Below are 23,451 nucleotides of genomic sequence, written 5' to 3' on the forward strand. Positions count from 1 at the left end.
AAAGGGTTTTTCTTTTACTGCAGCCAAACAGCCTTCTGTTTGCTATTTCTAAATTGTCAACTTCTGGCTAAATGGTATAATAATTAACGTATCTTCGGTTTTCTTATTCTTACATGTCATTAGTCTCAACTACCCTTGGCGCCCTCGGTGTACACGCACCCTTTCACTAATGACATGTACCTTGCGGACTGACAATAATTACTCTAAGAAGATGAACATCGGAAGTTGAAATTAGCGATTCCGGATATCCTCTTTCACCCCTAAAGCTCATTTGCTGATTGTACCCAAGCTTGAAATCGTTACCTGATTTTTCAATCTTCCCTCCCTTCACCCCAGAGTTGTTTCAACAGATGAGGATAGTAAATGGAAGGTTTCAGATTAAAAAAATAAAATCACAGTATTCTATTTTGACGAAATATATCTTAATATAAGAAACGCTATTCTAAGATACAATATGCTGCTAACAATATGATAAAACCCCAATTCCTCGCGCTGAAGAGTTACACAGTTTAATGTCGGAAATTCGTTCTCATCAGAATCGGGATGATTCATTTTTATGTTATTACTATTAATTGTTGTTATGATTATGATTATGATTATTAATATTGATATTGTTATCATTATTGGTATTATTATAATTATTATTATTTGTTTCCTTTTCAAAATTCTCTTGAACGTGACAGCGTAGGAGATGAAATATGAGTGTACTCTAATCTATATTTACAACATTAATAATGTATTTTCCCACTTTTTTCTCTTTTCTTCCTATTTCTTTCTTGAGGAAAACCAAAATCGAATAAAAATGAAAACACTCATTAGAAAGCGCTTTTTTTTTGTTGTTTTTTTTTTTTACATTTGACAAATGGGTGATGATTCACCTCAATATTCGTGTATAAAATTTACAATTCTATTCGATTGACTCATTACGATAGAATTTTCAATGATCCTTGCATATTTTTTACGTCGACGTATACTACGGGATCAACTATTGTCGCATATCCCTGTTTTTCGTTATCTAGGGATGCACGAACAATCCCGTAAGAACTTCTTTTCATAATTATCAAAATATAAATTAAAAATAAAAATCTCAAACAGTAACTCTTGGATTGAGTTTCAGAATTTGATCATTCTAAAAATAAATTACATTCGCCATGATTTTTTTCAACGTTGAACTCGTTTACTACACACCATATCATGAATGTGAATGTTTTCACATTACTGACAACGTAAAGTCATTCTATGACAAGTATCATCATTTTCATGAAATTTTTTTTCGTTTTTTCTTCGTAACATCAAATTGTTCTGAAGTTGTTTTCTCCGTTTTTTCTCACTCAATGAAAATCGTAAATATATTTACATTCATTCTTTTCCATTTTTTTTTCTTCTAACACAAAGATTAATTTAGCAATCATGTGACGTGAAAGTTTTTCATTTCAGTAAAAACGCTGTGCCGAAGTAGACAGATTAAAGACTATAAAAAATTGGGACACTCATTGGCAATATGTATATGGCAAGTAAGGGATGAAAAAACGTTACCTTAATCTAGATCAGTGAAATTGTTGTTTTATCGATAAATCGCTAGAGATATTCTACAATTATATTTTAGTATTTCAATTCTTGCAAAACAGCCTCGTCAATATTATTTTCATAAATTTCTCTACCTATTCGAGCTCGCAATTACCATAACGTTACATTATTCTTAAAATGATCTTGAATTCACAACTGTATTCGGTAATATTCTACAATACATGGCTGTCCCGCGGCGTCAGTACGTTTTATTCAATATGTATAATGATAAACGGCAATGGCTCCATGACGAGTACGAAAAAAAAAGTACAAATATCCGCACAGCGATAAATAGTCTAGTTTGCGGCGATGACCGTCGCCGTTGTTGACTTCTTCTTTAAAACAATATCCTTGATGTTCAGATTAACCTTTTCCTTTCGTGCCGGTGGAACAGATTGCAGACAAAAACGCTTGAAGGCCTCCAATTCACGTTCCGCGTCATCCATCTCCCCATCCTCGAGGTCTATATCTTTAGGCGTAAATACGCTCTCTGCAAAATACACGCTCTGAATACAAGAATTGTGAATTCCTAGCGGACTCTGCTGCATAGAAATGAGAAGAACCTAATTTAAAATAAATCAAGGCTGCTGAAATATTGCAAAATAAGCCGGTGGTGAAAAAATAAAACACCCCCCGTGTCCCTATTCTCTAGAATTAGGATCGGATCTTTTCATCGGTCGCGAGTCACACGAATATCCCGCAGAGGTAAATTTCTATCTTGATTTATTCGTTCTATTCAATTCTATGAGTATTAGTCTTCAACATGAATATCGAAGCTCTCTATCTCTAGCACAATTAATTTCGATAACAAAATGCAATTCCATCAGGAATAAAGATTATGTCAATCAGAGGAAAATCAATTTTATTGTTGTTAATTAGCGAGAAGTCTACCACCTAAATATCTTAATATCACATAATTGTACGAGTACTACGTTTGGTATAACGAAGTGAGCTAAGAAAAAGCATATGCATATTTATAGGAAATAATAAGATAGACAAATTCAAGGAATTTCAAATAAATATTACTAAATCACTGTGTATGAATGTGGATAAAACTCGCAGATAAGAATATTGAAAGCACTTCGTATAAAAAATGACTACCAAACAGAAACTTTTAAATCGAACAAAAGCGATTGAAAAACTTTATAGTATACCCATATCTACGAGATTCACAACATCAGTTCACACATTAACAGGGCTATCCTAATAATTTTAAATAGTAGTGAATAAAATTTAAAGCAAATACTTCCGGGTCGGATTGTTAAAACCAAATAAGCAAATTTACATGGTTAAATTATTTATTGTTGTTCTCACCAACGAGGTTCCAGTCATCTCCATTTTGACGAGTCCCGTTTCCCTTTTTTTTCTTCTTTTTTCCTTTCCCGCTACTGGAAGCTGCCATAGTAGCACTGATTGCTTCTCTGACCGCTGTTTTCGCCTGCTGTACGTTATCCATCACAGCCTCCGAACGGACCTTTGTCAACGTGACGCTGGTACCTCTCAAATTAATACCATTTTCAGGGATTGGCTGACCATTGGTTACTTTACTGATTTGAATATTTGCCAGTCCCGCTAATCCGGTGCAATCAGGGGTCAACCTACTACGAAGCTCAGCCAAACTAGATGGAATAATACTGTTTTGTTTTGCACCTACATTCTGTTGAGGTGTAGAACTATTACTCGACAAATCACCTTTCACAATGAAGTCGGGTTTTGGGGGTGGTGTAAAACCAGCGTTAATTGCTTGTTGAAGAGCTGGACTTCGTATAGTGACCATACCATTTTCCGAAACCTTTATAATGGCAGCTTGTTGAGGTGGCTCCATTTTTGGCGGCCCAAAAGCCGGATTTCTGATTGTAACCATGTTACTTCCTGGGTTGTGTAAAATGCGAGCTGGCTCGTCGGTGTGTCCATTGGTTAGCGAAGTTCCGTTTACCGTGTTGTTCTGTATAACAGTGTTATTCGATGTACCGGTCGAATTTGTAGAGTTCTTACTGCTAGACTTCTTTTTTTTCTTCTTTCCATTTGTACTTTGGTTTTGCTGATTGTCTCTCGAAGAATCTGGAACAGTATCCAAAAAAAAAAAAAACACAAGGTAATGATATGCAAACATAATAACATGTCATCAAAAAATAGGGCAAACTTGCGTTTAGCAGCCCAAATTTTCTCGAAGTTTAGAGAATTGATAAAATTAAATGTGCACTGACCTTTTTCATTAGACTTGGGCAGCAGATCTTGCTTGAGCTTTCCAGTGTCTACTACAATGACGTTGCCTCCTCCTTGAGGACTGGCGTAATTTGATTGAACCCCACTCATAGGAGCGGCGATAATAGTCGTTTGCTTGGGCGGATTCACTGGTTTTGGTAATGGAGTAGATCTAATAGGCATGGGTTTAGCAGGTGCGTTTACTTTTGTTATTGTAATACCTGGTGGTAATTTGAGATTCTCAATATTTATCTTGGAATTTGCACCAATATCTTTGAATTGACTACTGAGAGGTGAGCTTAGTCGATCCATGGCAGTGTTTTGTATTTCAGTGGCAGTGATTGCTGACTTAGATACGACTGGATTAGTCGTATTTTTATTTTTCTGATTGTTGCTTTTCGTTTTAGCAGCATTCTTATTATTATTGTTATTGTTATTACTATTATTAATGTTATTATTATTATTATTATTATTACTGGTATTTTTACTTTTATTAACAAGCGTTTGATTATTTTTTTCTTGAGATCCCTTTGACTTTTTACTGTTTGACTCATCATTTGGATTCTGCTGCGGCTGCTGCTGCTGCTTTTGCACACATGGCAATGTGTCTGGCATTGTACTGACTTTAGTTTGTTTTTTATTATTTCCCACAGACTGCAATTGTTGTTGGTTTTTACTTTTGTTAGAATTATACTGTTGTTGTATTACATTCTCCTTATTCTCGATGTTCTTTTTGTCTTTTTTAGATTTTGCACTCTTTGTCTCGTTTGAACTTTGCTGTTGCTGTTGCTGTTGCTGCTGCTGCTGCTGCTGCTGTTGTTGTTTAGGACTAGCGTTCTTTTCATCATTTTGCTTGCCACCTTTAGACTTCTCATGAGTTTGTGAATTTTTAACATTTTTATTATCACTGACACTAGCTTGTTTTAAACTGGTACTAGTTGTTGGCTGTTGCGGTGAAATGGATTTTACCTGTGGTTGTTGCGGCTGACTATTATTACCCTTATTTTTTTTCTTTTTTCCACTGACTTTTTGAGTTTGGGAGTGTTCAGGTTTGGAGGAACTTGGCTCCTTGGTTTGCCCATTAACTAAGGTAAATAAAACTTTATCTTCAGCCGGCGTTTGCCCCTTTAAAGTTATGGTGACTGTTGGTTCGGCACTATTTGATTCCATGACTCTCTTTATAGTAACAATTTGTGGTTGATTCTCAGGCTGATTCTTCATTTTCTCTGACTCTTTCAGAAGCGCTTCTTCTTTTGCTCTCGCTTCTTTTTTGAGCTTTTGTCTTTCTTTTTTACATTTCTTCTCACTCTTCTCTTCTAACACTTTCGATGTAGTAACCACATTGCTTGGTACCCCATCCACCTTATCAACGCAACTTGTACCTTTACTTTTTTGATTTATAGGAACACTTTCCTTCTTTTTATCACTAATAACGCCGCTTTTATTTTTCTGACTTGGAACTATCACAGACGATTTTGTTTTTGTCACATGATTAGTTGCATCATCTTTCTCCTTTTTTTTGTTCGATTGCCGAGACTGTGAGTTGAGCAATGGTGCTGTTGTAGGCAATATTGAAACTTCTGGCATTGTTCGTTGCGGCAGTAATCTTTGTAAAATTGGTTTTTGTGGATCAACAACAGTTATAGTAACTTCCGGGGTTTTCTTCTGCAGTTCTATTATCCTTTGTTTCTCTACTTCTTGTTTGTCTTTCTTCAGTTTCTCCTCCAGCTATTAAAATACCGTGATTTTAAAATTATATTCACCTGCAATACTAAGACCTTAAAAGATTATTACCAGCCAATACGATAGACAACTTACTTTTTTCTGCCTTTGCCTCGCCTTCTTCTCTGCCTTTTTATTATCTTTTTTGCCATTCTGATTCCCCTCAATGAATTCCAGCAGTGCTTCTAAGTCTCTCTGATCTCTCGTGTCTGGTTGTTGAATGGGGACTATGGACACAGGAGTATTCGGTCGCGGAACAGCTTGATTGGGTAAAACTTTTGTACTAGGTGTTACGTTTGTATAATTTGGGAGCTCAACTGGAGTTAGTGGCGGACTACATGCAGCTTTGCATTTTTTAGCTTTTTTCTTTGTCAAGAGCTGTCTCAGCCTCTCTCTCATTTCATTGTAGTTCCTACTGACAGGTGCTACCGATGGCTGTGAAATAGAATAAAATTATTCACCAGATTCGTAACAAAACGAATCAAACTATTCAAACTACTAACCACTCCATGACCAAATACTTCGCAATAACAGCAATCGCAGTGCCTACTGGAATCTCTGGGTGTAGAACTGCTTGTTGAACAAGAATCTTCTTGACTACTACCAGAGTCTGAACAATCTCCATCTCCTGCTCCTACTGTTGGTAAAACATTGTTTTGTTAATTACTGATCTAACTTCAGAAAGGTCTCGTCCAAATTTGATTATAAGGTATACTAACAATCACTACAGGACACCCTTTTGATGTGCTCGATGTTGGCCTGCTTGTGACAAGCGTGTGGTACGTGATTTGGATGATTGTGTCCTCTATGAGAAGTCGACGTACCTTTCACGAGATCAGGTAGTGGACCGTGCGAGTGAGAATGAGTAGGGCCTGTTTTAAAAAGTGGAAATTGTCAAGTCAACATAATAACCAAAAGGTGGTAGTGGTATATCAACAACTACACACTTGCTACGTGAAGCAGAGAATGTATGCGTTGTAATTTTGTTTTGTCGAAACAAGTGATGGAACGATATTTCACTTACACCTACCAGGATGTGGCAGATGGTTATGATTGTGGGTGATATTAGGTGTCTGGGTCGTAGAATGCCTAGTTTGGATATTGGTTGATTGAATGGTGCCTGGTGGAATGGTGTTAACTGACTTCCTTATGATCACTCTCGCAGTAGATACAGGCAAAGATTTTGGTTGTCCATTTCCGTTTGTCATGACAGGATCTGAGCGAGCTGTTTAAAATATATTTGATATAGACACGAAAGTTTATTTCGCACAAGCACGTGTTAGCCACATAAGTATTGTCTTGTATATCGCCCTACATTTTTGTAAACAAGGACACGTGTCCCATTTCTGTTTTGTCTTTAGCAAACAAGAACAAGGGGGATTTTCCAGCACTACTTTCTTGCTTTCCACGATTTCTTTCGCATGTTGATATACACAAGGACAAGGCTGTGGTTCTGTATCTCTTAGATCAGTGTCCTCAGCGTCAGTGAGGGGTTCTTGGAACTGTTTCTTCCTAATATCTGAATCTTCAGATTTCTTTTTCGTTTGTGGGCCAAAGGGACACAACTTTTTTTCATCCGTTTTATTAACAGATGATGCAATCGTATCACGAGATGGACTGTGCTTAGGTTTAACAGGTCCTGCAGCAAATGCTGTGTGCAAATTGTATAGATGTGGATACACCCCGTTCATATCCACTGAACCATTAGTTATTGCCGTACAATTGACTGCACCTGTTGTAGGAAAATTAAAAAAATCATTTCAGAGTGTGATTAAAAAACTTATCCGATATCAGGAGAATTTTCAACTTTACTTTCGTTATTCATAATGATTTCAAGAGTAATAATAATTGCTATCATTACCTGGTGAACCGTTGCTTATAGGCGGGAATGGATTAAAATTATTTGTGTGTACGTTGAGATTAAGTGGTGGTCCTTTACCGATCCGCTATTTAAAAAAAATAAGTTCAAGTTACAATTTGCCATTATAACCAAATGATTGATATTGAATATTATTCACTTCACTATAGATACAGTCATTATTCAGCAGCTATTTGAGATACTCACCGTGGGTGACGTCCGAGGTACAGTGCACACATGGCATTCACACTTGTCGTCAATACCACCAACCTCACCTTCGCTACCCTCACCATCCCCTCTTTCATCATTTAGCGGACTACAAATGAAGTGATTCTCTATTTAGTTCACCCATAATCCCAATCTAAGTAACTGGAAATTATTGTGAAGTCTAATATCCTACTGTACCTTCCTGAACGCGGTGATGGTGGCGGTGTAACAAATCCATAGTTGAGAACATGATTAACAGCACATTCATATCCAAACCAATATTCTGGCTCATTACAATGGCCATTTACGGGAGGAGGAGAACTGACATGACCATTAATTTCTGTCAGCACCTCTGACGATGTTAGTGCACCCACCATGTCAGCAAGCCGTAAATGCGTGGACTTGTTTGCGTCCTGTGTAAGACTTTCCAAGATATCACTATCGAGAGGTAAATTCAGAGCATCTAGGCCCAGATCTGAATTAGGACTAGGTGGTCTACTATTCGGACTCAATGCTCCGACAGCTCCCAATGTCGCAAGTGTTAACAGTTGTTCATCAAATTCCGTTAGTTCACTGTAATATCAAAACAATTTTGTTACCACATTGCTGGATTTACTCATTTTCATAAATTTATTGAGCTTTACACACTTTGACGTTCTATTCCACATTCGTTGTTGTATTAGTTTTCTTCTAGCTTTGAAAAGTTCCCAATCTTCCCTAAGCATTTTCTGTTTGGCTTTGAGCGCAGCTTGTTCTTGGCTGCAAAGTCACACAATCATTCATCATTATTATTTCACTTCATTTAATCGCAAGTTTATTATGCAAATACAAAATGGCATACTTATATTTGTCGATTAAACGTTCAGCTTCAGGCCACATGTCTCCGATCCTTGTCATTTCGTCATCAAATGCAAGGTATCTATGCACCAAACCTTGATATTCCGCACCCTTCAGTGGTAAAAGTTTCCTCAGCTGAAACATGAGAAAAATTTTTAGTCATGAATATTTTCTACTTCAGAAGAAGAAACTTCAACATGGAGAACAAAAACTTCGCTAATAAAGAATCAATTATTTTAACCTGTCCAATGAAGGGTGGCAAATTATTTTGTACAAGTGGATCGGTGTAGACACAACTTTGATAGAGCCTCTTGTTAAGGCAGTCCCAAGTGAGATTGAACTTTGAGAGATGTTCATTTTCTAACGGCTCCACCAGACTAGATAGGTGTGAGGCTGCTGATAACAACGCATCATATCCATCCAGCAATCCTGTATGGAGTAAGAACTCTTCATTGTTTATACGAAATCCGAGGTTGAACATGGATTTGGCTAATATAGTTTTACTTTCTGGTTGATACAGTACAAATGCAAAAACTATCTCGAAATATAAAAATTTAGTGACCTCTCACACTAGAACTAATGTACTAAAAATGAGTTATACAACTGAATCAGATGTTCCTTCTCTTCGGTTTTTGCAACTAGTAATGATATATTTAGACGAACGACCTAGTTTCAAAATGACATATTGTCTAGTAGATGGTTTCTAATTTTAAATTCATGTTATTTTACAATAAGTACCAAACATCAAAAAATTTTTTTTAGAAAAAGAACCATATGATACAGCAAGTTTTTAGCTTGAGTTATAAGTAGTGATTGATTTTGTATCTATCAATCTTATTACTCACCAGTGAGAAATATCTCTGCTAGATTATTGGCGTTCCGATTAAGAAGAAGATCTAGAAGACGAACCTTTGTCTCAACTACAAAATCTTGGGCCTGTCCTTCAAGCCTCATAAAAAGTTGATGTGGATCTCTTCTGCACAATCTTCAACAAAAATTCCACATCCATGATGATACATTTTCAATACTACATACAGAGAAACTTACTGCAGAATGATTTCATGCATATTATCTAGGTGGGCCTTGTCGTATTTGGGACGTGCCGGATGAGGAACTCGAGATGTTTCTGTAGCAGCTCTGAAAACCGCACGTATGTGCTGCCTTAATTCCATCCATAATCCCTGTAACCTTGTTACCTCTTCCAACTGCTCAGTTAGGAGTTCCCTAAAAAATGTCAGTTAAATTAATTAAATTATTGGCAACAAAAATATACGCTTTAAAAATTTCTCCCAAAATATTTGATCACTTGTGCATTTTAAATTCATGTCAGGCTTCGAACAGTTACGGTCTAAATTTGTTTAAAGGTTCTTGGTTTAACTCAAATATCAATGAATACCTTCTGTCTTTACACGCATTGCAAGAACATGGGCCTTTTGGATGTCGCAGTGGAGAATCGGGAATAGCAAGTACATCACTGACACCATCACTCACTACCCCTTGCTCAGCCCTATCAGATGACTTATCTTCGACGTCTACATCTCCGTCTTGCTCAATATCTACTTTGTCTGTAGCTGTATGTGCAACTGAATTCTGTGGAATGAAGCAAATGCTTTATGGCTGTTTGGGAACAAATTTCACGACTCACAATTAGTTCAGGGTTGGGTGCTGCGTAACTTGAAAAACCAAAAGCTATAGCAAATCGACAGAAACAATAAGAGATTGTCTAGCGTTGTAAGAGAAATTTGCAGTCAACAATCCAGAATTATGCTCACAATGACTAAAAATACCGAATTTCGGTTCCATTGGATCAGAAATCGAGTCCACAAGTAGCGTGGTTGGTAATGGGTTAATGGGTGTCACAAATTTGCCTACTTCTTTGACATTCGGTTCTCCATTGATCACAGATTTTATCGCAGATGATTCTGCCGGTGCCCCGTCAGCCTCCTCACGTCCACGGTCATCCTCTTCATCCCTATACGAGGTACTATCCTTCTCAAGATCAGCCTTGTTGCTAGATTCCTTACCCAGGACGTCACCCATCGCGGCTTCGCTGCTCTTTCTTTTCTCGGACTGATCCACCTCGTCGTTGCTGCAACCGCTCATTCTATCCGTAAAGAATATAACACGGTCACACCGCGACAATTCTCACAGGATTTTCACGATGAGAATACAACAATCGATTCGATTTTTTGGTTTCAACAGTACCCCCCTGCTAATAAATACCTACAGGCAACGTATGTACGCGTAGAGTCCATCAACATTCGCTCAATATGGCCGTTCCCTATTAAGAAACCATTTCTCCGAATACTTGAAGGTCCCTCCAACAGATGACACCTCAAGGGTAAGCTCAAATAGAAAATCCTAGGATCCTAGATCTACAGACTATGTATTTTAAATACCAGAAATTATACGAAAACGTATTGACGTTTACCATCAATGGCGTCCTCGCAACTGTCAAAACAAATCAATTAACCACATAATGTCACAGAAAGTAAGTATTTTAAATCAAACCTATAGTTTTGATTTATGATAATCACATCTGACATTGTTCGGACCTAATTTGCGTGTCAAAAATTTCAAGGACATACATTAATAACCTATCATCTCCTATCTTCTTGATGCATGCACATTTTACTCCACTAATTCCATACAATACATTTTGCAGACTAGTATCCTCTACGGTCAATATACTAATTCTTCTTCTTAAATATCTTCGTCATAGAAACACCACTTGATAAATATACACGAATGCAGATTGCATACCGATAATTTTGAAATGTCAATAATCTTCATCATGATAATCATAATCATAATAATAACAACACATGAATAAATTGATGAGAAAGTTTCATTTAAAATTCGCTTAGTGTGGTGATTTGTAAATAACACTAGACCATAAGCGTATAGTTATATAATTTAAAATTTTATCAATAGGGAGCAATCAAAAAGACTTCAGAATCAACAAATACATCAAAAACACGAGTTCTACCCAAAACAAAGAGTAAATATTCAAACAATGATGGATCTTTGGAAGTCTCATCATCAACCGAATCCAAAGATCTCAAACTTGTGCAACATAGAGATCGAATGGCAGCAGGAGATAGATTGCAGAAAACTTTGCAAAATTCACTTGACAAATCGACATCGAAACAAATCAGCTCTAAGGATAAATTAGCCACATCTCAAACAACTAGAGTTAAACAAAATAGGGTATTAACTAGCTCAAGATCTGGAGCTGAAAGCTCGCCAAGGTATATGACACAATCGATGAAGAACACAACGATTTTGAAATCTAAGCCTGAAAAACGGAAGGTGGAAGATAAAAAACTTGGCACTGTTGCAAAACAGAATTCTATGACTGCAAAATCAGGTGTCAGGTATTCGGAAAAAAGAGGAACAAGTTCCATTTATTTGCCAGAAAGCACAAGGAGTTCTAATATTGTTACAAGTAAGACCTCAGGTCAGGTCATTAAGTCAAAATCAAATTCGTTATCTACCAGAGATAGAGAAAAACCTGCCCAAACACACAATAAGAGTCAATCAGCTAAAGATGTACCACGCCGATCCTCAAGAGAACGCAAAAAATCTAGAACCTTAAGTCCCAGTGAAGTGAAGATTTTACATTCTGTTATGAAAACTGCCAACATGATAAACAATAGCAAAAATGGAAAAGATAATAGCACAGCAAATGATGCTGCCCATGATTATGACTACGAGGATGACTTTGAGGTGTTTGTAAAATCTGCTCTAATTTTTCATGCAAAAATCGAGTGATAGAAAATTACTCTAGATGACAAAAATTATTGTTAAATCCACAGGAGTGTGATTCAGATTCTCATGAATTTACCGACAGCGAGGTATCACAAGTTAGTGAAGAACAGAAAAGCAGTGATAGTCCTGAACCTGAACCAATCGAGATGCAGAGAGAAAAACCAGTAATTACATCATTTCCACCTGAGATTGAATATTAGGACAAATGGTACTTTGCAAATAATAATTATAAATTTACTGATAATAGGTAAATACTATAGGCAGTGCAGATGGCCGAAAAAGTGAAGAGGAAAACATGCTGGATTCTGGGCACTATGAGCTTACTGAGGCTAGAAGGCGAGCTGCATACATAGAATCTATGTCAATGAGCCAACCAAAGCCTCCTCCAGTGCCAGAATTAAGACAGTCTAATGACAAAATGCATAGGTTTGCTATTATTAAAATAAAGTATCAAGAATAATAAAGGTTTTAGGGCAAATGAAATTATTGCTTTTGTTTACTTTGCACTGTTTTGAATTAAGGATATATTTTTTAATTGAACAAACTTTTATTTGAATTACTTCGAAAATGCTTAATTATTTATTATTGTTTCGCCAAATGATTCAAAAATTCCTTCGATCAGACAGGAGAAAATATCAGAGAATAAGTCATTACCATTGTCATCGACAGATGAAGGTTTTGAAGATGGGCGATCTGGGGATTTTGCAAAATCTCCACCGGATTCCCAGATGACTTTTATCGATTTTCAAAAACCAAAGAAGGCAGATGCAAAAGAGGTAAAAGTTGTTGTCACGACTTTGGTGTATTTTATAAGTATTAATTTCATTCATTTCTAGAATGATTCCTTATATATTTCCAGAAATTAGGGCGAAAATTGAAAAGAGGGCAAGAGTTGTTAAGCATGATCAGATTAGACACCATAGAGTGGTCTTTGATCGAATACACACCTGTAGCCTACGACGATTTTATACGAACTTATGGACGATTGAATACACAACAGGTAAAACTTTCCCATTAATCACGAATATAGGTATTGAAATAGTTTTTATAAATAATAATTTTTTTCAGATCGCTGTGCAAACTAACGAGGATGATTTAGAAGTAGAAACTCAAACTGATGCTATTGAAGTAGATAATAAATGGACACAATTTCCAGTTACATGTAGAAGGAATTTGAAGACCATAAAAGATGTAAAATTATTTAGAATGGTAAGAATTCACCGAATTATCATTGCAATTAGAATATGTTAGATGGAACTCTTTGTGTTATTTCTCACAAACATATCTCAGGAACAAATAGGTGTCGGGGAGGACAGGGACCCTGATTTGACAAACTCTGTGAATTTGCCATCTTACGATATTCTACAACTGAATGAATTCTTGAGGAACGCTGGAAGAGTTATGTTGTCGTTGCTGGAGGAAAGAAGAGTTGGTGGAAATGTACTTCAATGTAATTCACATGAGTTACCATTCAGCGAAGGCTTTATCAAGCTAGCTGTTGATTCCGTTTCATTCTTAGCGGATAGACGGATTTCACACATACATTATTCTGACACTTTGAATAAAATGCTAATAACGATACATGTTCAAAATAACGAGGTAAAAGTGATTCCGTTAAGCCGATAGTGACCATAATATAGAGTAAAACTATTCAATAATCCTTACATCGGTGTTATAGGGAGTCCAAACTTCAAGTAGAGAAGACTATCTGACCGACTGTTGTATCGGCTGTGTTTGGAGTATCTCAGAGCCTTCAACACCAATCAAGCTATTTTACTCATTCTGCCCTATCACAGCTTGTTGTTTCCACTCGACAAATTATAATGTCATATTTGCAGGCCTAGAGGATGGGTATGTTCCTATTTTATCCCTTTCAATAATATATTATAGTCTGTGTTCTTTGTATACATTTTATTGGGATGATTGACCAGATCAATAAATCTATGGGACCTGAGAGAAGAGGAAATGTGGCACCACAAAGTCACAGACAAAGTAAATGAAGTTGACTGGATATTAAGATCAGCGACGTATACTACAGGTAGGAATGAATTTTTTAATTCCAGCTAGCACATATTTTTGCAACACTTTGCTTCTATTTGCAGCTGATACTGTCAATGAAAATTACCATAATTCCGAAATTGTCGCGATTCGAGTCATATCACATATCGACAAAGATATATCAAGTGCGATCAAGGACCGGCTGGCGCCGATTCAAGTGAGTCGATTCATCGTTGTTCATAATAAAAGTAGAGACTCTTCAAAGACATCTCTGGTATATATTTTCAGATTTGTACATTAGACGAACATGGTGAATTAATCATTTGGAGTGTTCTGTACACAATGGGGGTTCACATTGAAGATCTAGGATTGGCGCATTGGGGTGATATTCGGCTCCAAAAGAGCGACCGGATTATATTGGATAAACAATCTGACGATATGTAAGTTAAATCTTACAGTATCTTCAAACGAAATTAGATTCGTAATCCAAACTAGAATAAAAATAGACAATCTTTCCATTCATCAATAACTCAATCATCTTGACATATTTCAGGGAAAAGTGTTTCCGCAGCTTTATTGACTTGCATGTCGATAGTATTGACACTAACAATCTGTTTTTGGCTACTAACTCTAATAAAATTTTGCATGCAACTTGTATTGGGAATAAAGTTGCTCCCAAATTTTACAGAGGAAATGAAATGGGTCAGTTCCCACATTTTTTATATTTTTAAGGCGATACCATTTTGAATAAATCCTAGTGGTTGTTTCATGTTTATGTCACCATGTCATATATTATTTACAGAATTTTCAGGTGGAACTAGATGTATTGAGGGATGCCCTTTTAAATTATCTTACTTCTTAGTAAGTCTTTCAATCATCCAATCACAGTTTGGTAAAGTGATATTTATCTGCAGTCGCTTTCAATCATTATTATTCTCGTAGGTAGGATGCGATGACGGAACTGTACGACTCCATTCATTGATGGTTGAAAAAGCCCTCTTGCACTTACACAGTAGTGAATGTACGAGTTTGGTAAAGTCAATACAGTGGTCAAAATCCAAGCCGTTCACCTTTTTTGTTTTGGATAATGCGTCAAAGTAAGTTGCGCGTCCTACGCATATTTTATAGACTGATTGAAACTGAATCAAAACGGAATCATTTGATTTTTAGAATTCACATATGGAATTTGTGTGACAGCGACATGTATCCAATGTACACCATATCAATGACTGATTGGGGCTACATTACTAGTATGCAATTGTCTCCTTGCAGATCTGATCATGACATGGTCAATCAGTATTTGGTAAGTTTTGTGCAGAGAATATGTCATTCGCCCCAACTCATTTTTTAATCTAAAGTCTATGCGATGAGTGAATATTTTGAATTACAGGCACTTGGAACAGATGCTGGCCGAGTTGAGATTCACAAATTGAAAAAAGAATTTTGTTTCAGCCAAAGAAAGGAATCTGAGCAAGAACTCGAAACGTTCTTAAGATACGTAGATATTTTATAGCCTTTAGTCAAGTTTTCATCTAAGCTGATTAGATAGCCGTAATTATGAATCCTGTGACTTAAAGTTCTGGATGCTTAATTACAATTCACCCTCGCAACGGTTGTCAAGTGTTGAATAAGATTTTTTAAGCTATGAATCCTAAACGTCAGCAAATATTGAGGTAATATGATTCGGAGTTGGATTTGGAATATTTGATACATTCAGGGCATGTGCTCGTTTATGTTGGGAGCTTATGCCGAATGCTCCTGCTGTCGATACAAATAATCAAACGTAATTTCTAATATATGACAATCTTTTTATCTAATGGATCTTAAGACTGGATATTGGCTAAATCTTAGACAAGTTTTAGATTGTTTGTTTCTGGTGTTCAAAGTCTCAACTAGTTACATCAGTCAGTTCTCACTTCAATTAGACTTAGATTTGCTGTTTGAATCGCCCACATCGACATTAATCGTTAAATCACGTTAAAATCGTGATCTAATTGAATGGGTCCAATACATATACACATATCTTGATTCAGTATCTTCGATCTCCTATTTTGCGCACATTTATGCCACTGATTCAATATGAACTAGTTGTCATTGGACAAATGTTCCCGAAAACTTTGCAAATTAAACCACTCACTAGTCACAATAACTATTACAAACACTGTAGATATTAGGTAAGGATAACTATTGAATAAAATAACGATTAAGGTAAATGATCACTATGATCTTTATTGATTTTTTTGTCCATTTTTTTGTTTTTTTTTTCGACATCTATCTTTGTAACAGTGCAGACATACGTGGAGTATAAAGTAATGCATTGTATCATAGCAAGTTCATAAATCGACTCATGATACTTACAGTAATACACATTATAAATAATTGGCAAGAGGTAGAAATCGACCCTCTGGCACCATTATGCGGTGGATTTTTAATCAGATCATTTACAATGGTTTCATAATTTCGTCCTAGCCTGATATGACTAATATCACCTTGCAGATGTTGAGTCTGTTCCTGTTGGAAAAACAAAGAAATGTTCATCTTTAGCTTTGTAAAATGAATAGTAGGTGGAAATTACAAAGTGAGAGTTCCTTTTTTTTGTCAACCTCAAATGAAAGTGGAAATTTTTGCTTCCCAAAATTCGATATGATTTTTCAAGAATCAGATATTTGAACCAACTGTAGTGATTATAAAAAATTCAATGTGACAATTTTGAAACTAATTTCAATTGAGGGAATCTTAATTCATCATGTGTGACTTCTGTTCATGGGTAAACAGGTCTACAGCTAATGAAAAAGCTGACACAACCGTGGTCAACGAGTTCAAACCACCACCAAAGAAAGACCCTGTCATTGTCGTTCATGGCGGAGCCGGTAGTATTCCAGAAAAAATCAGATTGGCAATGCTAGAAGATGTAAAAACTGCGGCAACTCAAGCCTACACAAAATTGATCAGAGGGTCGCATGTATTGGATGCAGTTGAAGATGCTATCTGTTATTTGGAAAGTAGAAAGTATTTCAATTGCGCTTTTGGTGGTTCCTTAGATTGTAATGGTGATGTAGTTATGGATGCTGCAATAATGGATAGTAAAAACCAGTTTGGCTCTGTGGGTGCTATCCGAGATATTGAACATCCAATAAGCTTGGCAAGATTGATTATGCACAATACGGATCATATTCTTATTGTCGAAAAAGGAGCTCAAGATTTTGCTCTAAAATCAGGTATTCCAATTTTACCAAAAGGCTGGCTAATACCCGGACCAACGCCATCACCTTCTGTTTGTTCCGAAACAAAGCCTGGATCAATAAGCGAGAAACAACATGATTCAAGGGATGAAATCCTTGCGGTCAAACGATTACCACAATGTAGTCCATACTATGGACAGATAATCGAGGAAAACTCCATGGATGTTATTGAACCAACTTTTTTGGAGGTAAACGAATGATGTAACAAAATTCAGAAATATTTGTAAATATTTTGAATGTACTTTGCTAAGAAGTCATTCTTAATATTGCTTTTTCGATTAGGTTGGAGGAGTAGGTACAGTTGCTTATGATCGACGAGGGAGATTAGCTACCGGTACTTCAACTGCTGGTAATCCAGGAAAGCTGTATGGATATATAAGTCCAGCTGCGACGGTACCCGGATGTGGAATAATGGCGGATCAGACTGGCTGCATTTCAATATCTGGGCCCGATGAAGCACTTTATGTTTATGCTCCAGCACGAGGATTTTTAAAAAGATTGAATAGAGGCGAGAACGTAGATGAAGCTTTGGACGGGGAAATTGACCAATTAAGAGATGTAATAAGGCAACCAAATGTTGGGGCTATTGCTTTAGATTTGAATGGAAAACCTGCTGTTTCGTTCAAAAGTCAGCATTTTCCATGGGCATATTGTGAACTTGGATGGCTTTATTATGGATGCCAGAAAAATCAAATACTATCCGAAAAAATCGACGGTCTTGACAGGCCACTAGATTGTATGTGTGAGGGTGTTGTATGATGAATTGATGCGTTGTCGCATACTTACTGGAAAGATAATACTGTGATTTTCATCATAACTTCCATACAACAAAAAAGCTGGTGTTGTTCCTTTATAAGTCTGGCCAAACAGTTGATCCATTTCAAGTAATGTGGAATATATTTCCTCAAACCTCACCATAGAGATGTTTTCATGCACCATTACCTAGAAATATTATTTTTTAAATGTGCTATTAGGAGCACAGCTGTAAGCCCTATCAAGACTTTCAACTCACCGAACCAAGTGTTGTCCATGTGAGAAAACAGGTATCTAGATTTGAATCGTTGAAACAGAGTGGTTTAAATGCATCCTCTGTTAAGCCATGAGCCCAAACTCTTTGATTTTGGGATCCTATAATAAATATGATTCCAATAAATTTTTCTTGGCAACATTCCCCACATCCGAAAAATGGGTATGAATTTTAATCTACAGGAGCTCTTACCAGTATTTTTTTTTATGGTATCTAAACTGATAAATGCTACATCTCCACCTCCCTCAGCCAGACACCTGAAGGCACTTGTTTCATCTCCGTATCTACCAGCTAAACGAATATCATAAATGGAACGAAAAGTGAAGAGCTTTACAATATTTCAATTTTATGGTTGCGTGGATTACCGTCTGTGCATAGAGAATACAGATTTGCTGGCATAGTGTCATTATCCTTAGTCAATCCCAATACACAGCTTTCTTCAAAAAAGTTGGACACTGCTCTTGCATCAGAGAGCTCCCAGTCAGTGCCAGAAATATTTCGCATTATTGATACAAACGCGTTCCACCCTGTTAACCATTTGGACAGCATATAGATTTTCGAATCTATTCCTATTGCTAGAATAGGTAAAACTCACCAATACTACGATATCCAGTGAAACAAGCCTTTTTTCCTCTAAGCTGTTGCAGATTTTTGATGTTTGAATTTTTTTTTACCACTGCTGCTATTTTGTTAATATCTTCTTTTTTATTCGTAAATACATGTACCACGCGTTTCAGTCCTTTTCTGGAAAAAATCATTAGATTTAATCTACCTCAAGCAAATATATAGAATTCGTTTTATGATCTCTATTCCTTACTGCCTAGCTATTACTTCTTCATCTGGTGTTATAACGAACAAATCCGCCTGTTGTTCTCTAACTGCATCCAGGCATTTAATTCTGTTAGTTTTTGGTGTGCAAGCCACCCTTGGCTCAACCCCGTAAACAAACAAAGCTTGATGGAGCCACAAACATTTTCGTTGTTCCACATTTGATGATACACACCACTGAATTGTTCGCGATGGCTTACAAGGCGCACGACTATTAGCACTCAGAAACCCAGGTACTTGACATAAGATGTAACAAGAATACAAAGTTCATCATCGATCAGGTCGCAGAAACCCTCGAAAATATAAGTTGAGCACAAATAGAGCAGCTTTTACCTCGTTGCAAATAGTCATCTGGTGTTCCCAAATTGTCAGGATTAATAGCTGTCAAATGATAGTTTTCCAGAAGTCTCACTAAAGCACCATGCCATGGTACATTCTGAGTATCCAGGGAACTCATAAGAACTGAAACTGCCTCATTTTTCTTCCTGCAGACCACAAACATTAATGCGATACCAATTCTATGTGAAGTAACAAAACTTTACCACATTGCATAAATTGAATTACCTATTTGCAACAACGACAGGCCAAGGTTTTGACACCCAAACACATGGCTCTTCTGTTGGCATAGATCGTGTCGATCCATCGGGACATAAGTAGCTGTACTCTTCTTTATTTATCCCTTGAGACTATAAATATTCAACTTTAGAACAGTAGATTAAGATCTGAAATTAATACTTCGCAGAAAACTGTTTAATTATTACTCTGAAATGTTCCTGTGCCATTGCCACTCGGACCCAAGCAATATCACCAGCATTATCAGTGAGGCAGAGTACCGCACCTTCTGGTCCATGATATTTGTCATTTGAATAACATCCAGCCGGATTATCGCAAAGAGCGCAAAGGTTCCTGTACTGCGACTCTGTAAGTTTATTTGCAGATAAAGAATAGCGATGAATTTCACGGTTCGAAAAAATTTGAACTGCCTTGAATTATGATATCTAATGAGGTCCACGTTATACTAACTTAATCTACTATCCAGCTTTGTATCTGTCGTCCAAGGACCAGCCATACAAGCCGCTTCAAAATATTTAGATGCTGCCGCGACTTGATTTTCGATTAAAGTCTTGTTGGGATCACATTCTTTTTCAATAAGAATATTTTCAAAATACTGTAAAAGCAAAAAGGTATATTAATTACTTCACAATTTGATTGAGTAACCAGCGTTGAAGTTCGTTGGAAAAAATTCATAATCTACTAACAGTAGCTAACGCTGGTGTCCAATCGTTTGTGGATTCGTAACCGGGATGACAAAGTCTTTTCCCTTTCACATCCGACAAGCTTTGTATTCCAGCACTGTTTCGCATTAAGGCTGTTACTTGATATTGGCTTTTCTCTGTGAAATAATGAACAATCTAATTATATTTATAAATTCTCAAGGAACTCTTCGAAGTAACGTTATTACAAGCAACAAAATTTTTTCTCGTTACCATCAGGGAATAATCTCAATTCATTTGTGACTAAGACCTTGAATTCGGTCCATGCTGCAGCGGCGACTAAATCTTCCGGTCCCAAAACAGTTAAGTCGCTACTTTCTTCGGCGACTTTTCGTAGACAATCAAACCTGTATGATTAATAATTGTTTCATTAAACAATTATTCTGTATATGAATTGGAAGGATTCATGCATGACTTTATTTTTCGAATAATATGCGATAATGCCAAAATTCGTACTTGCCTATCATTTCCCATCACACATTTTACTCTACTTTCGGGTTGATCTAATTTTGGGCAATTTTTTTGTACCTTACTACCGCGCAACCCTCCTACTACGCATAATCTTACTGAAAATAACAATGAAAATAATTTATTAGTCGATGGACAAATATTACGTCTGTCTATAAATTGTCGTTAATTGTAAAGTTAACATAGCTTCGCGGTGAAAGTTTTATCTTTTCATTTTTTTTATTCCTAAACGATGCCTCCACAGATGAAATTGTGCAGCGGTTGGATTTGAAAGTATAAAAATGACACTTGAAATAATGCTACTGAATTGAATTATTGAACCGAATTAGAAATCGCAATTCCATTTCCGACGCGGATATTCGGTGTATCTATTGTTAATTTGAACCGGTGGCGAATGTTAATATGGCCAATCCCATTTCCTTCCACGCCGCGTTTCGTTTGTATAATTTTTTTTTCCATTTTCAATATCCTCATACCTTTCGCGGTTACCGAACTAATTCGTATCCGCAAATCTCACCGCATTTGCAACGCGCGTCAGAATATCAAGCTAATTTGAAAAGCAATCTAAGAGGTAAAACGGGACAGGATATCGTTTTATAATAACAAGACTTGATGTCTTTGAGCAAACCAATTTTGTCTGGTAAAAATATTTAACTGTGGATGACAAAATTGTACAGGATTAACCGTACATAGGGTATGTTTCTCCATTGCATTTCAAAAGCCAGTAATTGCTCTCAAAGTGAGATTGTCTCGCCTCATTTCCTTAATGATTTTTCTCTTTTATCTAGAATTATTCTTGATGCAGCTTATTCTGAAAAGTAATTAACAAGCTACCGTTCTTTGACAAGAAAAAATCATGAGTCACGACGAACGTTCGGTTCGGTGCATTCGATGTGGAGTGCATCTTTTGCACTTTGGCCCATACAAGCAACGTGGTGAACGTAATCGTATACGGATAATATATCATAAATATGAGCAATGAATGTTCACATAGGTATGCTATATTACATGATATGCTGGACGTCTGGTTGACCTTGCGATTTACCTCACAATTATTATTACATATCGAAAGTAAAACGAAATTAAAAATAATGTGTCACGTTCTTTTCTTCGTGTGCAATGTTGAATTATTCCCGTATACATGAATGGTATAACTATATCATCGGAGACATTAGATTTTCCTAAACGAAATTTGTTTGTGCGCGAATTACAAATAGGCGTTAAAGATAATGCGTATACATTTCGCACAATCAGTATTAAAAACAGCTATGGTATATCTATAAATTAGTCGCTTTCTCGTATTAAACATAAACCGTAAAGGAAAAATCATAACGGGAGCCGGTCAAATAAATAATTCATCTCCTGTTTTTATGCTACTCGACTTGCACGGATCCTCGCCATGAGGATAATCCTATACCTATAATTATTTCAACGTATGAAAACACATCGAACCTCGTTACAAAACTCTATTCAATTTTTCCCTGGATTTAATGGGATTATATCCTTTCATTTAAAGCTTACGTTTGTCTTGGGCGGAGATCCCCTCGCAACATAATGTTAGGAGAAAGCTGCAGATGATCAGTATCACCGATTTTCTACCCCACATGTCCACGACGCTGCTGCAGTTCACGTTGTTTATTTTTTCATGCATCATTATTCACTGAGTAAAAATAAATCTCCTAGCTTGAACGCGGTCAGCTGGACACTGACAATGAAACTTGAGCAAGATGAAAATTTCTATATTCGATGTGTTGAATAAAAGAAGGATATGCGTCAACGCGTAAGACTATATAGCGGCTGCAGTATCGTGAAAGAACCAGACCTCACGTTAACTATGAGTAAAACGAGGAAAAAACTTTAATAATGTTCAACTCTTGAAAGGTATAATACCATGTTGAACCGATTAGTCGAACTTTATATAGCGTTTATCATTATTCTGTTTGTTTTTGTTGTTGGCATTATTATGGTGATTATTGTTATTATTATTATTATCACTATCACGGTATTCACCCAGGCAAGCAGGCATTACAATAATTATTCAAATATCATCATGCTCTGCTCAATTAATCAGTCGAGTTTTCCCGATAGAATTTTACAACACATTTGACCCGATTTCAAATCTGCGTCAAATTCATCCATCCAAAGAAGAAAAACTTCAAATTATGGATGGCAACGTACAAACGTGTGAAAAAATTGCCCAATGATATTGCCTACTAAACAGAGGAGGGAGACGTCCTACCACAAACCTCACGCACAGAGACTGACCCAACAACCAACCGACCGACCGACAGACCCGTAGACAGACGGACACATGCTTGTAAAGATCTCATCGCCAGAGACTCGATTGAGAAGGAAGAATTCTGGCTGAACTTGAAAGGCCTATCTAATTCGTTGGCAGTAGCGGTCGGAAGTTTTGGGAGGGACAAGTTGAGCTCGGGCCTTTCATTT

The 23,451-nt window shown here is 36.7% G+C and overlaps 4 protein-coding genes across 9 annotated transcripts; 2 read left to right on the forward strand and 2 right to left on the reverse strand.

Annotated features, from left to right (window-relative positions):
* Nucleotides 1–400: 400 nt before the first annotated feature.
* LOC105688442 lies at nucleotides 401–10,771 on the reverse strand. 4 transcript variants are annotated; one of them, XM_012404795.3, is made up of 19 exons: nucleotides 10,623–10,771; nucleotides 10,268–10,499; nucleotides 9,792–9,985; nucleotides 9,443–9,619; nucleotides 9,241–9,380; nucleotides 8,637–8,824; nucleotides 8,400–8,530; nucleotides 8,207–8,317; nucleotides 7,757–8,131; nucleotides 7,559–7,667; nucleotides 7,355–7,439; nucleotides 6,809–7,225; nucleotides 6,518–6,718; nucleotides 6,213–6,365; nucleotides 5,997–6,130; nucleotides 5,590–5,928; nucleotides 3,774–5,499; nucleotides 2,881–3,627; nucleotides 401–2,056 (listed from the first exon to the last, which is right to left on the reverse strand). In XM_012404795.3, the coding sequence occupies exons 2-19, from the start codon at nucleotides 10,496–10,498 to the stop codon at nucleotides 1,863–1,865; spliced, it is 5,652 nt and encodes a 1,883-aa protein (XP_012260218.2). In that variant the 5' UTR covers nucleotide 10,499; nucleotides 10,623–10,771; the 3' UTR covers nucleotides 401–1,862. The 4 variants fall into 4 exon arrangements, with proteins under 4 accessions (XP_012260218.2, XP_012260225.2, XP_048511170.1 ...); XM_012404802.3 differs by having other exon boundaries at nucleotides 6,524–6,718; nucleotides 10,268–10,657; XM_048655213.1 differs by having other exon boundaries at nucleotides 10,268–10,657.
* On the forward strand, nucleotides 10,743–16,380 carry LOC105688459 (cytoplasmic dynein 2 intermediate chain 1). 3 transcript variants are annotated; one of them, XM_012404815.3, is made up of 17 exons: nucleotides 10,743–10,886; nucleotides 11,330–12,124; nucleotides 12,214–12,330; nucleotides 12,414–12,592; nucleotides 12,789–12,942; nucleotides 13,026–13,166; nucleotides 13,235–13,375; nucleotides 13,457–13,765; nucleotides 13,845–14,017; nucleotides 14,098–14,204; nucleotides 14,269–14,381; nucleotides 14,453–14,604; nucleotides 14,718–14,866; nucleotides 14,967–15,025; nucleotides 15,107–15,261; nucleotides 15,335–15,467; nucleotides 15,555–16,380. In XM_012404815.3, the coding sequence occupies exons 1-17, from the start codon at nucleotides 10,875–10,877 to the stop codon at nucleotides 15,675–15,677; spliced, it is 3,012 nt and encodes a 1,003-aa protein (XP_012260238.2). In that variant the 5' UTR covers nucleotides 10,743–10,874; the 3' UTR covers nucleotides 15,678–16,380. The 3 variants fall into 3 exon arrangements, with proteins under 3 accessions (XP_012260238.2, XP_020709858.2, XP_012260246.2); XM_020854199.2 differs by having other exon boundaries at nucleotides 14,976–15,025; XM_012404823.3 differs by lacking the exons at nucleotides 14,718–14,866; nucleotides 15,335–15,467; nucleotides 15,555–16,380 and having other exon boundaries at nucleotides 15,107–15,205.
* LOC105688471 (transferrin-like) lies at nucleotides 16,368–23,332 on the reverse strand. The gene is made up of 15 exons (XM_012404835.3): nucleotides 22,525–23,332; nucleotides 20,996–21,101; nucleotides 20,749–20,882; nucleotides 20,521–20,654; nucleotides 20,285–20,429; nucleotides 20,023–20,180; nucleotides 19,826–19,947; nucleotides 19,595–19,746; nucleotides 19,251–19,497; nucleotides 19,029–19,177; nucleotides 18,799–18,960; nucleotides 18,626–18,724; nucleotides 18,419–18,534; nucleotides 18,193–18,348; nucleotides 16,368–16,675 (listed from the first exon to the last, which is right to left on the reverse strand). Exons 1-15 carry the CDS (start codon nucleotides 22,655–22,657, stop codon nucleotides 16,487–16,489), a joined length of 2,202 nt encoding a protein of 733 aa, XP_012260258.2. The 5' UTR covers nucleotides 22,658–23,332; the 3' UTR covers nucleotides 16,368–16,486.
* Nucleotides 16,536–18,320, forward strand: LOC105688481 (isoaspartyl peptidase/L-asparaginase-like). Its single transcript, XM_012404847.3, has 2 exons — nucleotides 16,536–17,594; nucleotides 17,689–18,320. Exons 1-2 carry the CDS (start codon nucleotides 16,911–16,913, stop codon nucleotides 18,163–18,165), a joined length of 1,161 nt encoding a protein of 386 aa, XP_012260270.1. The 5' UTR covers nucleotides 16,536–16,910; the 3' UTR covers nucleotides 18,166–18,320.
* Nucleotides 23,333–23,451: the final 119 nt, after the last annotated feature.

The sequence above is a fragment of the Athalia rosae genome, chromosome 1, assembly GCF_917208135.1.
Source record: "Athalia rosae chromosome 1, iyAthRosa1.1, whole genome shotgun sequence".
Taxonomy (NCBI): domain Eukaryota; kingdom Metazoa; phylum Arthropoda; class Insecta; order Hymenoptera; family Athaliidae; genus Athalia; species Athalia rosae.

Excerpts from the sequence above, each read along its gene's own strand:
- LOC105688442 (XM_012404795.3), bottom strand. The coding sequence starts at position 10,498 with ATGAGCGGTTGCAGCAACGACGAGGTGGATCAGTCCGAGAAAAGAAAG. Across the intron at positions 6,719-6,808 it reads GTGTCCTTGTTTACAAAAAT|CTCGCTCAGATCCTGTCATG; the intron begins GTAGGGCGATAT and ends TATTTTAAACAG. Across the intron at positions 6,366-6,517 it reads TCTGCCACATCCTGGTAGGT|GCCCTACTCATTCTCACTCG; the intron begins GTAAGTGAAATA and ends TTTTTAAAACAG.
- LOC105688459 (XM_012404815.3), top strand. Across the intron at positions 12,125-12,213 it reads ACTACGAGGATGACTTTGAG|GAGTGTGATTCAGATTCTCA; the intron begins GTGTTTGTAAAA and ends TTAAATCCACAG. Across the intron at positions 13,766-13,844 it reads TACATGTTCAAAATAACGAG|GGAGTCCAAACTTCAAGTAG; the intron begins GTAAAAGTGATT and ends TCGGTGTTATAG.
- LOC105688481 (XM_012404847.3), top strand. The coding sequence starts at position 16,911 with ATGTGTGACTTCTGTTCATGGGTAAACAGGTCTACAGCTAATGAAAAA. Across the intron at positions 17,595-17,688 it reads TTGAACCAACTTTTTTGGAG|GTTGGAGGAGTAGGTACAGT; the intron begins GTAAACGAATGA and ends TTTTTCGATTAG.
- LOC105688471 (XM_012404835.3), bottom strand. The coding sequence starts at position 22,657 with ATGATGCATGAAAAAATAAACAACGTGAACTGCAGCAGCGTCGTGGAC. Across the intron at positions 19,178-19,250 it reads GAAGAAGTAATAGCTAGGCA|AAAAGGACTGAAACGCGTGG; the intron begins GTAAGGAATAGA and ends GATTTTTTCCAG. Across the intron at positions 18,961-19,028 it reads CACTGGATATCGTAGTATTG|GGTGGAACGCGTTTGTATCA; the intron begins GTGAGTTTTACC and ends AATGGTTAACAG.